This window comes from Centroberyx affinis, unplaced genomic scaffold (assembly GCF_046629955.1).
Source record: "Centroberyx affinis isolate AG114_WGS23_722 - 3 ecotype Tasmania unplaced genomic scaffold, CSIRO-AGI_Caff_v1 ptg003918l_1, whole genome shotgun sequence".
Taxonomy (NCBI): domain Eukaryota; kingdom Metazoa; phylum Chordata; class Actinopteri; order Beryciformes; family Berycidae; genus Centroberyx; species Centroberyx affinis.
Genome location: NW_027281752.1, coordinates 161115 through 173528, shown reverse-complemented (window position 1 = coordinate 173528; position 12414 = coordinate 161115). Strand labels below are relative to the sequence as shown.

Sequence of the window (12414 nt, the reverse complement as noted above, 5' to 3'; positions counted from 1 at the left end):
TGTTTGTCATGTTTGTGCTGCTGTTGCCCTATTTCTTATCCATCTTATTGGCTTACATGCTAGTAGCTTTGTTGCCGTTTCACTGTTAAGAGTTTGTGTTCGATATGCTATTGAGTGCTCATTTGTCTTGTAGCCCCTAACCCGTATCAAAAAGCAAGCCAAGCCATCAGTGTAGATACATCCTTAATTGATCTGTCTCATTAAATAAAGCTTAGGTAAAATAAAGTGTTCCATGTATTTAGTTACATGAAAAAGTTTAAGAATCCTTAGCCTGATAAGATACTAGATATAGTTTGTTGAAAGCTTAATGGATGTAAGCATGAATACAGATTATGAATAGACTAGAACTGGAAGTTTAAGTGTAACACAATGTCCATAATATAACAGTCACAGCTTTCTATTCTAAAGGTACTAATAACAGATACTGCATGTAGAACATTTTTGCCAATTTAAACATGTAATTACAAAAGGAATGGGTCTGAGTGTGCAATGCATTTCCTGATCCGTCAGAAGGCTGTAGATGGAAGCTCAGATTGATGACTCCTGCTTGACATTAGCCCAACATTGTCTTCTCTGGACAGAGAGTTGGGCTCATCTGGACACGGTGAGAAATCGGCCTTGGACCAGTTGTCCTGTGACTCGCCGGCGAGTTCGGCGCCCTTCTCCTCCTTCTCCTCCTTCCACAGCCTCTCGTACTCGTGCTTCAGCTCCTGATAGGAGCGGGAGAAAGTGTGGAAGATGGAGGTGGCAGGGAAAGCCATGATGAGGATCCCGCTCAGGATGCTGGTCAGCGCGACAATCTGTCCAGGGATGCTGTGCGGCACCATGTCGCCGTAGCCCACCGTGGTCATGGAGATGATGGCCCACCAGTAAGAGGCCGGGATGCTGCTGAAGCTGTGCTGGTGGGGCGTGGCCGCATACGGCGCCAGTTCGCTCTCAGCCAGATGGACCAGAGGTGAGAAGAGCGTCACGGCCACGCAGACGAACAGCAGCAGCAAGCCGAACTCCCTCATGCTGCGCTGCATGGTCACTCCCAGAGTCTGCAGGCCCAGAGAGTGGCGAGCCAGTCGCATCACGTACAGGATGCGCAGGGCCCGCAGCATGCGCAAGATCAGCCCCAGTTTGTCCAGGTAGCCTCTGCCGCTCGCCGGGGTGAAGTCCTCCCGGGACTCATCTCTGACCTCGACGAACAGGGACACGTAGTACGGCAGGATGGCGATGGCATCGATGACGTTGAGGGGGCCGCGGGCGAAGGCCAGCTTGCTCTGGGCGTTGACAAATCGCAGCACAAACTCCAAGGTGAACCAGGCCACACAGATGGACTCCACCACAAACATGCTGCGACACTTTTGGGAGCATTCACCCTGCAGACACAGAGACATGCAGCGAGGAAAAGACACTGAGTAACTTTTGAATGAGATTCAAACATTCCTCATATTGTTTGTTTTTAGTACAACATAACTTGTTGTGTCCTTGAGACGAGCCCATAAACAAGGTAACAACATAAAACCACATTTTGGTTTTGTTGAAATCGATACTAACATTTCAGATGAAGATCAATGTATTTGCCAATATTTAAATCCACTAATCTTGATCAAAATCTTGAGATTAATTTGCAGAATTAAGTGTTGCAAAATGTGGGGTTTTTTTTTAGGGCTTTTCACACAGCACTTAGCCCTTCACACAGGTAAATTCCAAAGTGGGATAACCCCAACTTTAGCCCAGGGCTAGCTGGCCCTGCAACCCCTTTTCAGGGTTATCCCCATAGAAATGTAAATTAACACCATTGCTCTTGTCTCTGATAGCAAGCTACCTACCCTGCTCTCCACATCCTAATGTGTTGACTGCCAACCCTGTTTTTTAAAAAAAACATTTAACAGAAGACCAGCCAAGTTGAGTGGGCAGTGATTCCTCAAAGAATCATCGCATCAGTGTGTTTCATTCAAGTCAAAATATGAATGAGTGAAATGACATAGGGCCCAAATTCAAAAGCTAACTTACGATCACCTTCTCAAGCTTTACATAACTCTACGTAACACTAAACCATGAATACAACTCACCAGTGCAAACAACGGTAGTCTGCACTCTTCTCTCCTGTTCTCATTGGTGAAAACATTTTAGTCTCTATATGTGTATCCTCTCACAATTGTCTCAGATTCATTTTTAAACATATGTTATTGTCTTCGATTCGACTTCTTGATACTAAGAATAAATCTCTAAATTTAAAGTTTCATCCCTGTCAGTATTTTTCTCCAAAGTAGAGCTTATATCAGTACAGTAGCCTACAGGGGCTTTATTACCTCTAGTTTCTCACATTTCTCAGAACTCTGGCTTAAACATACTGAGTTTTAACACTTGAAGAGATAGGACACCCTCAATTTTATGCTTTCTCTGCCTACCGCGTTATATTGAACAATTTGGAGAGAAAGGAGAAAGGGCAGTGCCATGTAGAACATTTTAAAATCTCTGCACCACCAAAACGGCAACATTCAAAAGTAATTTCAACCAACATAAAATCCAGAAAATATTATGTCAAGATTATAACCAGGATGTATGTGTTTCATTATAAGATTGCCATGAACCAGGGCTGCCAACTCTCACGCAATTGACACTTTTCACACGCTCTCACGCCACAAGTCCATTTTCTCACGCAGTGAAAAACAAATTCTTATGGCAAGCCTAAGCCGCCAAATTAGGCTACGTCACTTTTCAAACTTGTTTTGTTAAAAAACGCCGTAAAATGCGTAATATGGCACTGGCAGCAGCCCAGCGTCTCTGCCTCTCCTCTCGCCGTGCGCACGCAGGCAGGAGTGAGTTACTATGGTTACAGGGACGCTCTGTGCACAGAGATATAACACAAGTGTAAGTATAACACAAGTGTTTTCTATAGTATTTGTATAGTACTTGTATAATACTCAGTACTGCGCCGATTTTTTACAAATTAATTGCAGGCTATTTCTGCCAAGACACATAGTGGCGTGTGGTGGCAGACAGAGAGGACATTCATTTGCATATCTGTATAGGCTACTGTGGATTTTAAGTTGATTCAAGTGTAGAGATGTTTGTTTTTACTGTAGTAGTCTACTTGTTTACATGATGGCATCTATAGAAATTATTTCTTTATGGATTGTAATAAAGTAAAAAAATAAATAAAAAAAAATGCGAGGGCATATGTCCATTATTACCTGCTTAAATTGGCTTAGAGCTGTCATATTAACCACTTAATGGCATTACATTTGCCTTTTATTGTATATTTTATCTGGGTGTATTGTTAGGTGTGTTTCAGTGTTGGTGATATTTAATTGCTGCCAACATCTGTCTGTTGCTACAATAACAGATCATTTGGGGGTTTTACATTAAAAATAAGCAGATTTTCATATATATTCTTAATACAACTACTCAGTACCAAAGAGTACCAAAGAAATCTGAGAATTATAAAGTCTTCTTGAAAAAAGGATTCATAGTTTCTGTAAAGTAAATGTTTTACTTTACATTAAAATACTTCCAGAAGATAATCTTTATGATTTAAAACATAATTACTTAACATAGTTTCACTATTTTTATCTACAAACTACAAAAAATGCTCACGTTTGGTTCCATTTTAGACAGTCACAGTTGTCTTGCAGTGAGCTAAATAAAAAGTAGTAGTGATATCTCAATAAAAAAAATATTAGCATTATAATGGCAGCATAAGGCACTAAGGCACTATCACCATTGGTTCCAATTACAGTCAGCTGAGAAGTTGACCCAGGTAAGATGTCTGCCATATGGTCCCATTCCAGAATAGGAATTCTCTATGACAGGTCCCCTCTACTGTTTTTTCTCTATGGCTCTGTGTCTTAGTATGCCTATGCAAAATCATGAATGTAAGTACCTCAATGCTGAGATCTAGTCATATAACATTATTTAAGATTTTTGGTTAACATTATACAGGGTTGCTGTTTCTTGACTTAATCCAGAGGTTAGGTGGTGTAGAAATGCAGGAAATTTGTTTTAAATTACTATTTTTTTTCTGGGGGAGGACCGCCATCAAACAAAATAACCAAAACACACGGCGGTTGAAGACTGTATCTTCACGGCGTCTTCCACAGTTCCAATTTCAGCACACCTGCCTTAATTAAGGGGCTCCTGCGATGTGAGGTCAGGTGATGCCATACGTTTGGTTTAGCGCCAAAAACTACCACTAGGTGCTGCCAAACTATTTACATTGAAATAATTGAAAAGAATAGGAAATTATAAAAGCTTGCTAGAAATGGCTCTAACACATACTTTTGGAGCACGGGCACGACTCACTTTTTCTTGACTGGAAAAACTTGCTTTCTTGCTCTCACAGTTGCTATCACTATCACTTTCTCCACCTACATGTGAAACCCACAGCTGAATTCGACAAATTCAACAAAAAAGTTCTCTAGGGGTTGTCAAAAGGCATTCTGGAAAATGTAGGAAGTCACTAATACTAACTGAAATAGAAGTAGACACCAAAAAAGTTAATTACAACGCTTCATCACAAAATAACTCCTGGAATACACTGGACATCACAGGCTGATGATAGTAAGAGTATCCGAGGGTGGAGTTTTCCTTCAAGCAAAGGGATCTAGTATCACTGCCCGCACATAGTATCTATGGTGTCCCCCTGGGGTCAATAATAGGCCCATGTTAAATTATGCTCCCTGACAAATGCTCAATGACAAAGGCTGTCGTCACAATATCCATTTACATTGTTAGGCAGATGACACACAGCTTTATTTACCTGTCAAACTGAATGACAAATCCAGTTTCAATAGCCTTCTAATCTGTTTTGCAAATCACATGCAAGACCTCGACTTGAAAAAGACCTTGGTCTTCTGTCTAACAAGTTAAAAGGAACCATGGCTTCGTCTTTGACCTCTGAACCAAATTAAGAAGGAGGACATTTCAGCTCTCATCAACAATTAAACATATCCAAAATAAAGTTGTTTGCTTCAGCGTCTGACCTGGAGATATTCATGCTTTTATTTTCCCTCATCTTGATCAACTCACTGAACCCATGTCTCAGTCAGAAAAGCGATCCATCGTCTTATCCATCAGCTTATTCAACACACAGCAACAAAGCCTTTAAGCTCAACCAATAAACATAATTACATCACCCAAGTTTTGGCCTCTTTACACTGATCAGTTTTAGAATTGATTCCAAGATACTACTGATCTAGCTAGCGCCTGTCTACTTCTGTGGTCTCGGTGCGCGCAAGTGTGAACGTTTCTGAAAACAACAGCTGTAGTGAAGATCTGGGTGTAAATTTCGGACTTTTCCAGTTACAGTGTGATTGTTTGGCTTCTAGCGGACTTGGATTATTAATGCACAAGCTGTATGGAGTAATGTTATGGTCATTTTTTGTTCTTTTTAGAACTCTAAAGAACCGGTCCGGACCCCAATGACTTCTGTCGTTTTGGAGAAGGCTGCTACGGAGTGATGCTGGCAACCTCCCTGTGTGTTACGTGGACAAAAAAACTGAATCTATGTTTCAACTGGCATGAGGGAGAGTACATAATGACAGAGAGCACTGGGTAAAAGAGCCTGTTTATTCATCATTGATATCTGCTCTACAGTCACAGATACAATAAAGAACCTGATAGTGACATAATAGAGTGAACGTGTCATCCATTTCTTTTGTGCTTTTGTCCGTTTGTTTGGGGTGAGGATAGCAGTGTCTGATTTCTCCTCTTGACAGTGCTTCTGTGAAAGATGCCACATGCAAGACGTTCTTGGCTGCCTTGTTCATGGCATTCATAACACTATTTTCAGAGGTTTACGCCAAAAAATTATTTGTTGTGTTAAAAAAAAAGCACAGATCCTGTACAGACCCACGGCACGTGTGTTCAGTTCAATTCAATGCACTGTAGCATCACGACACGGTTATCGGTTAAATAAGTCCACTAATGTCACTTAGATACCACAGATAACAACGTTACCTAACGTCAGAGTTTTTAGGGCAGACGTGGATGTACTGTATGTAAATGAACAGCAGAGAGTGGGGCTCGGTTGGCCCCAAAGTGACGCTAGATGGCTCTGTCATTACTTGCGTCCCAAAGATCTTTATCAAACTCACCGTTAACGAGAACTTCATTTAGTGACGCCTTCCAAACACTGGTTCCTTACTGCGGTGAAGTTAGTCAGACGTTTGTGCCCGGTTGCACAAAAACTCTTAGTTAAGTTTTATACCTTAAGGTTCATCTTAAACTCAAGTGAGTTGCACAAAACCCACTTATCTCCCCCTCAGGGAATATCCTTAGGTAAATCTGCAGATAAGGAAAGATCCTTTAGTCATCCTTGTATTATTGCTGATGGGTTGCACTTAAGGGAATTTCCTTTCCTTAAATGTTAAGGGGCCTCCCATGGTCAAGTATTTGTGCCATTTTTATATTGCTATTATCAGGGTGCGATTTGTAAAAAAAACAGAGGGGGGTATATTTTTGGAATGCATTTTTGCCGGGTGATATTTTACACAAGGAGGCGTGAAAATATATATCATATATGACCATATATGTCATATATGAGCCACACAGAGAGAGAGAGGGAGATTCTGAGTAGGAGAATGCCGTGTATGCATGCTTGCATACCTCCACGCAAGCATGCATACACTCATGCATGCTTGCGTCAGCTCCCGGTGGGTGTGATAGCTATGTGGCAAAGAGAAGGATAATATAAAAGAGGGAATTTGTGCAACATTTTATTTTGATCCTTAAATGTAATACATGCGTGCGTTAACATCCCTTTCTACAAGCCTGATTTCTATTCTAGTGGAGTAAATAGGTTTACATATTTTCACCATATCGTACAGTAATGTGGGAATAGGAATAACGCACATCAGATAATAAATGAGAGTGGTGTGATCAATCGGGCCATTATGGCTCAAAATATACAGCGGTGCCGGTGCGTAATGGCTGTGCGTAATACAGTGGCTGCTTTGGCTTGAATCTACAGTTTTATGCGTCTGGCCCGCAGGTGATGCCAGCTGTGTGCCAGTCAGCACCGTTCTTTTAGCAAAACAATTAGCTTTGATGACGGACCTCCTTCTCTTTTTACTTGGTCGCCCTTCTTTTATCCACAGCACTGCAAATTTATGAGCTGGAAAGAACGCACCTTCTATAATCCATGCAGGGTTTTTTTGGAAGTTGTTTGCGCCATGTTACTGTCATATTGGAGAAATACATGTATTTAATTCACTGACAGAATAAAACATGCCAGAGAGTGGGGGAAAACGTGTCCCCACCTGCGATTGCATTTCATGATTAGAGGTGGGGAAATCGAAAGCAGAGGCGGGGAAATTCCCCCCATCCCCCCCGGCAAATCACACCCTGGCTATTATTCTGAAATGAATTACTGTAATAATACAGTCAAAGAAAATTATGTTTTATGTGTAGGAGGCTTCAGGCTGGCTAGCCAGATAGCCAAATATGCTTCCAGCATTTTTGTTGGCAAGATTGAAATCCACCAAACTAGCAGCTTGTTCAATGCATTTTCCCATTAGCTAGCTTGTAGCCAGTCCGTTTCTAGTTAACAAAAATGATACATAGTCTGCATGAAATAAGTATCTATGACATGGTTTGGTGTCACAAAAATGTAAACTTTGATGAAATCGCGAGCCTCTGCAGATCGTGCAGGATGGTTGCCACGGTAATGAGGGACTCAACTGTGTTGTTACAGCTGAAACTACTGTAAACACTAAATACAAGCCCTTAGCTGAGGAGATCATTTAGGGGCTTCATGCAACGCTCCTAAAGAAACCCCTGGCCTCAGGGAATATTTACCTAAAGGAAAAAACGTTAATTTGACACCTAAGGTTTTTCATGCAACTGGGCACTCAGATACTCACGGTTGATGCACCTTTTAAACGTCAAAAGCTCCGTGTCCTTGGTGGCTCAAACTTACATTGAGTGTCCTTGGGCTTAGTATCATGTACACGCCACCATAAAAGTTTCAATAAAGTCCTCCGCTTTCACAAAACACAGCTTTTTGGAGCTGGGAACTACAGTTAACTGCTACCACGCTGATGACATCGACTGCACGCACAGGTCACGTCAGCGTCATCAGTGTGGTGATGCAACATCTCACTAAGCGTTACCTGACTGACTGACTGACTGCCTGACTGACTGACTGACTGACTGCCTGACTGCCTGACTACCTGACTGACTGACTGACTGACTGACTGACTGACTGACTGCCTGACTGACTGACTGACTGACTGACTGCCTGACTGACTGACTGACTGCCTGACTGCCTGACTGACTGACTGACTGACTGCCTGACTGACTGACTGACTGGCTGGCTGACTGACTGACTGACTGACTGACTGACTGCCTGACTGACTGACTGACTGACTGACTGACTGCCTGACTGACTGACTGACTGACTGACTGCCTGCCTGACTGCCTGACTGCCTGACTGACTGACTGACTGTCTGACTGCCTGACTGACTGACTGACTGCCTGACTGACTGACTGACTGTCTGACTGCCTGACTGACTGACTGACTGCCTGACTGACTGACTGACTGCCTGACTGACTGACTGACTGACTGACTGACTGACTGATTGACTGACTGACTGACTGACTGACTGCCTGCCTGACCGACCTGAATTTGGCTTGTGATGCCCTCAGCTGCGCCGTGGGAAAAAAAAGAACTCTTGAGCTGTGCAATGTTCGTTTGACATGAGGATTGTGCTTCTGTGAAACTCTTGTTGAGAAATTACTGTTTTCACATTAAAATGCATTTGCAAAGTGCTTTGTGTTGTTCTTGTTCTTGATTAAATGAGAAATGAGGTTCACTTTACTGAAAGCAGACAGTGACTGCTTATAATGATTTATAATAAACTTATAATGTTTTATATCTGCTGTAGCTTAGTCATTTTAATACTTTATTTAAAGCCGTCAGCGACCACTTATAATTGCTTATAATAACATTATAATACATCATAACAGTTATAATTCATTCCAAGTTGATTGTTACTTAACCTTACTACTTTAACCATATTATAAGGTATAATTTCAGTGTTTATAATGGTATTATAATACACAATCATATGATCTTTGGCTGTAATTATAAAGTGTTATGATGCATGATGTTATAAGTTATTATGAAAAAGCTTTATAACAAATTATGAGTAATGTTATAAAACATTATAAATGTCTATGCATGATTATAACTATACTTAATAATGCATTATGATGGCATTATAATGTGTCACAAGTATGATTATAATGTATTATAGACACGGGCTTCATAGAAAGTGTTACTGAATTTTCATTCTTGGGTGAACTCTTCCTTTAAGGGCTAGTGGTGCTTCTAGTAGAGGTCCAGGACTTTGGCAATCATGCTAGCATAAGCAGTGTCTTCTTTTAAATAACTTAAAACAATCTTGTTTTTATGTATTTGTTTCTACTGTGTTGATTGCATCCCATTGCACTAGTTATTTTAACTCATATTTTTCTATTTTCGTCAATTTTGTTTTATTTATTTATTTTATTTTATATAGGTTGGAATCAATTGAATTCATGGCATTAATTATTTTATTTACTGTATTAGTCATTGATTTTAATGAATATACAAACTTTCCTGTGGCACTTTAGATTTTCAAAAGGGCTACAAAAATAAAGCTAATTATTATCATCGTTATTACTTCTATTAACAACGTTTTTGTTTTTATGGGAGCTTCTGCTAATTGCGTGCTCTATTATTTATTAATTTGTTTTTGTTACAGCCTCTCTCTATGGTCCAATCTGATATTTTGCCAACTAATATTGCATGTTAAAAATACTGTTAAAAAAGCTTTACACAAAAAACAAGGTTAAATCATAATTTATGTTTTAGGGAGTATAAAAAATGTAGAATAGTCATGTCACCTTTAGAAATTTTGGACAGAGTGTTGTAGGTTAGAGCATGTGTACTCGATCTGTAAATGTAATGCCTTTTTTCTCTCATGTGTTGAAACTTCTGCAGAAGGCCTGGGCTGCTTTTCCTGAAGTTTGTTCCTCACTCATACACCACAACCTAACTTTCACATTTTCAGAAATGGCTGCATGTGTGACAGAGGTTTATGTCTCCATGCATCCACACAACAGATGTATAGTTATATATTGTCATCTGCTTCATACATACCCTGGTTTCTTCCTCTCTGAGATCCGGCATGGTGCTGATGCACAGGCTGACAACAGTGATGACCACCATGATGACAGAGAAACAGGCGAACAGCTTCCCTGCCAGGCCTGAGTGAGGGTTTTCCACCATATCCCGCAGTATCCTGATCAGTCTGCGATAGCCCTTGTCGGCCTCCACGGGGCTTTTCTTCAGCGCCACCCTCCTCTGCCTCCACTCCTCTTCCTTGCGCTCACGTTCGGCTACCTCCTCCACGCGGGTGACCATGCGGCGGCGGCAGCACCGCTCCATATGGCCTGGGTCCACGCCCCAGTAGTCCAGCTCATCGTGCAGTGACACGGCGCACAGCTCCCGCAGCAGACGCAGTTTACCCGCAGCCAGGAAGTTGAGGATGACCCTGAAGGCCGTAGGGTTGCGGTCAAAGAAGAACTCCTGGCAGGTCTCGTCGTAGTCGTCGCAGAGCCGTGCGATCTCCTCCGGCGTGGTGCAGAAGCGCAGGCGGCCCAGGCGGCTCTGGGGAAACTGCTCCAAGGTGCTCCAGGGGAAGGCGTAGCGGTTGCCCCCGACATTGACGAGAACCTGCAGGGTGTGGTCGACCACGTACGAGGCCTCGGGGTCGCGAAGCAGCTGAGCGCGCTGGAAGTACACGCCCTTGATGGTCTCAGTCTCCGGGATCTCTGTGAAGAAGCGGTCGAGGCTGCTGTCGTCGCTGCTGACCGAGTAGGTGCTGAAGTCGTGGTTGGCGTTGCTGATGATGGGCATGCTGGCTTCAGGAGGTGTGACGGGACGGAAGACTCGTCTGTATGTCCAGGTGAAAGGAGAGTATGAGGAGGATCCACAGGAAAGTTCTGATGACAAAAAAAGAACAATGTCAGTCATTTGTATACCAAGTTCTCATAAAATGACATTTTTCATTACAAATGCAGGACTGTGTTTGATGCGGGGCTGAAGTACTGGAGTCTGGTCTCCACACCACTTTTCTGACTTCTTGGACTTGCCTCGTCTCTGTTGGATGTTGACTCCAATTTTGCCTGCTTATCTAAAAATATCTAAAAAAAAAGATATTATCTTCTCCCCAGCACTACAAACAATTTAAGGGATTACATATTTGTATAGAATGTAATGAAGTGATTAACTCTTGCATTTATTAGATAAAATCCTATGCATTGATTAGTCATAATCTTATGCACTGATTAGTTGGATTTTGAAGGGTTTAGTACTGAGCTTCTGCAGATAGCTCTGCATCTTTGTTGATCCTTAAGGGACTCCTAAAGCCTTGTTTTTGCATTTGGTAAGATATGTAGACTGTTTATTGCCTGTTTATTGCCTATTTTGGTCTTGAATAGTCGGTCTTGACATGGTCTCTTTCCCATCTGGACCTGGTCTTGACTCAAACTCAATTGGACCTGATCTTGGAATTGCCTAGAGCCCTGATTTGATGTAGATGTAGGTAATCCTCCTTTGCTGAAAATATACACTCTAAAACATGGCCATCTATGTATGTGTTAAATCTTATTATTGTCCCCCACCAAAAGGGGGACTATAGATCGGTCTCTGTCCGTTAGTTAGTTCGTTAGTCACATTGTAACGCTGACTTTGTGCCGCTAGGGGGCGGCATTGACAATGAATGGGGGACTCAGTGGTAAAGCAATACAATTAAAGTTATCATAGGTAACATAATAGTCTACACACGCTACACGCTACACACACACGACATCAGACTGGGTTGATGTGTTGAAGTGAGAGTCAATGGAGAATTTTTGGGCAAACCTCTAACCACAAGACACTGTAGTTATTGTACAGTTGTTGGACTGTTGTACTGTTATTGCATCATCACTGCACTACCACTGTGCCGGCAGTGTTGACTACTTATATCATATTACCACTTACCTACTGGGCAATACCATATATCACTTATCATTTAGCATTCATATTATTCATAACACTCACGCTCCTGGTGTTGTATGTTATATTGTATATTGCATTACAAATTGTATTCTAGTGTACATTGTGTAATGTACAGATTGTATTTATTGCGTATTGTAGTTCTTATATTTTGTACTGTATTGAGTAAAAACAGGACAATTACAGTTACTACATTTCAAGATATAACTTGTAAGCCTAATTCTGAGGAGAGTAGGCAACAGAAATATATGGTCAATCTGTCCTTTCATTGTCCATACGAAAATGCTTATACAATTTCACTCATATTTCAAGTACACTCAGCAATCACTGACTGACCCAAGGGTGGAACTACATCACTGGTGGGGGACAACATGTTT

The 12414-nt window shown here is 41.6% G+C and overlaps 1 protein-coding gene across 1 annotated transcript; it reads right to left on the bottom strand.

The window, feature by feature from the left end:
- Positions 1–506: 506 nt before the first annotated feature.
- Positions 507–10894, bottom strand: LOC139663118 (voltage-gated potassium channel regulatory subunit KCNG4-like). The gene is made up of 2 exons (XM_071541666.1): positions 10136–10894; positions 507–1364 (listed from the first exon to the last, which is right to left on the bottom strand). The coding sequence occupies exons 1-2, from the start codon at positions 10892–10894 to the stop codon at positions 507–509; spliced, it is 1617 nt and encodes a 538-aa protein (XP_071397767.1).
- Positions 10895–12414: the final 1520 nt, after the last annotated feature.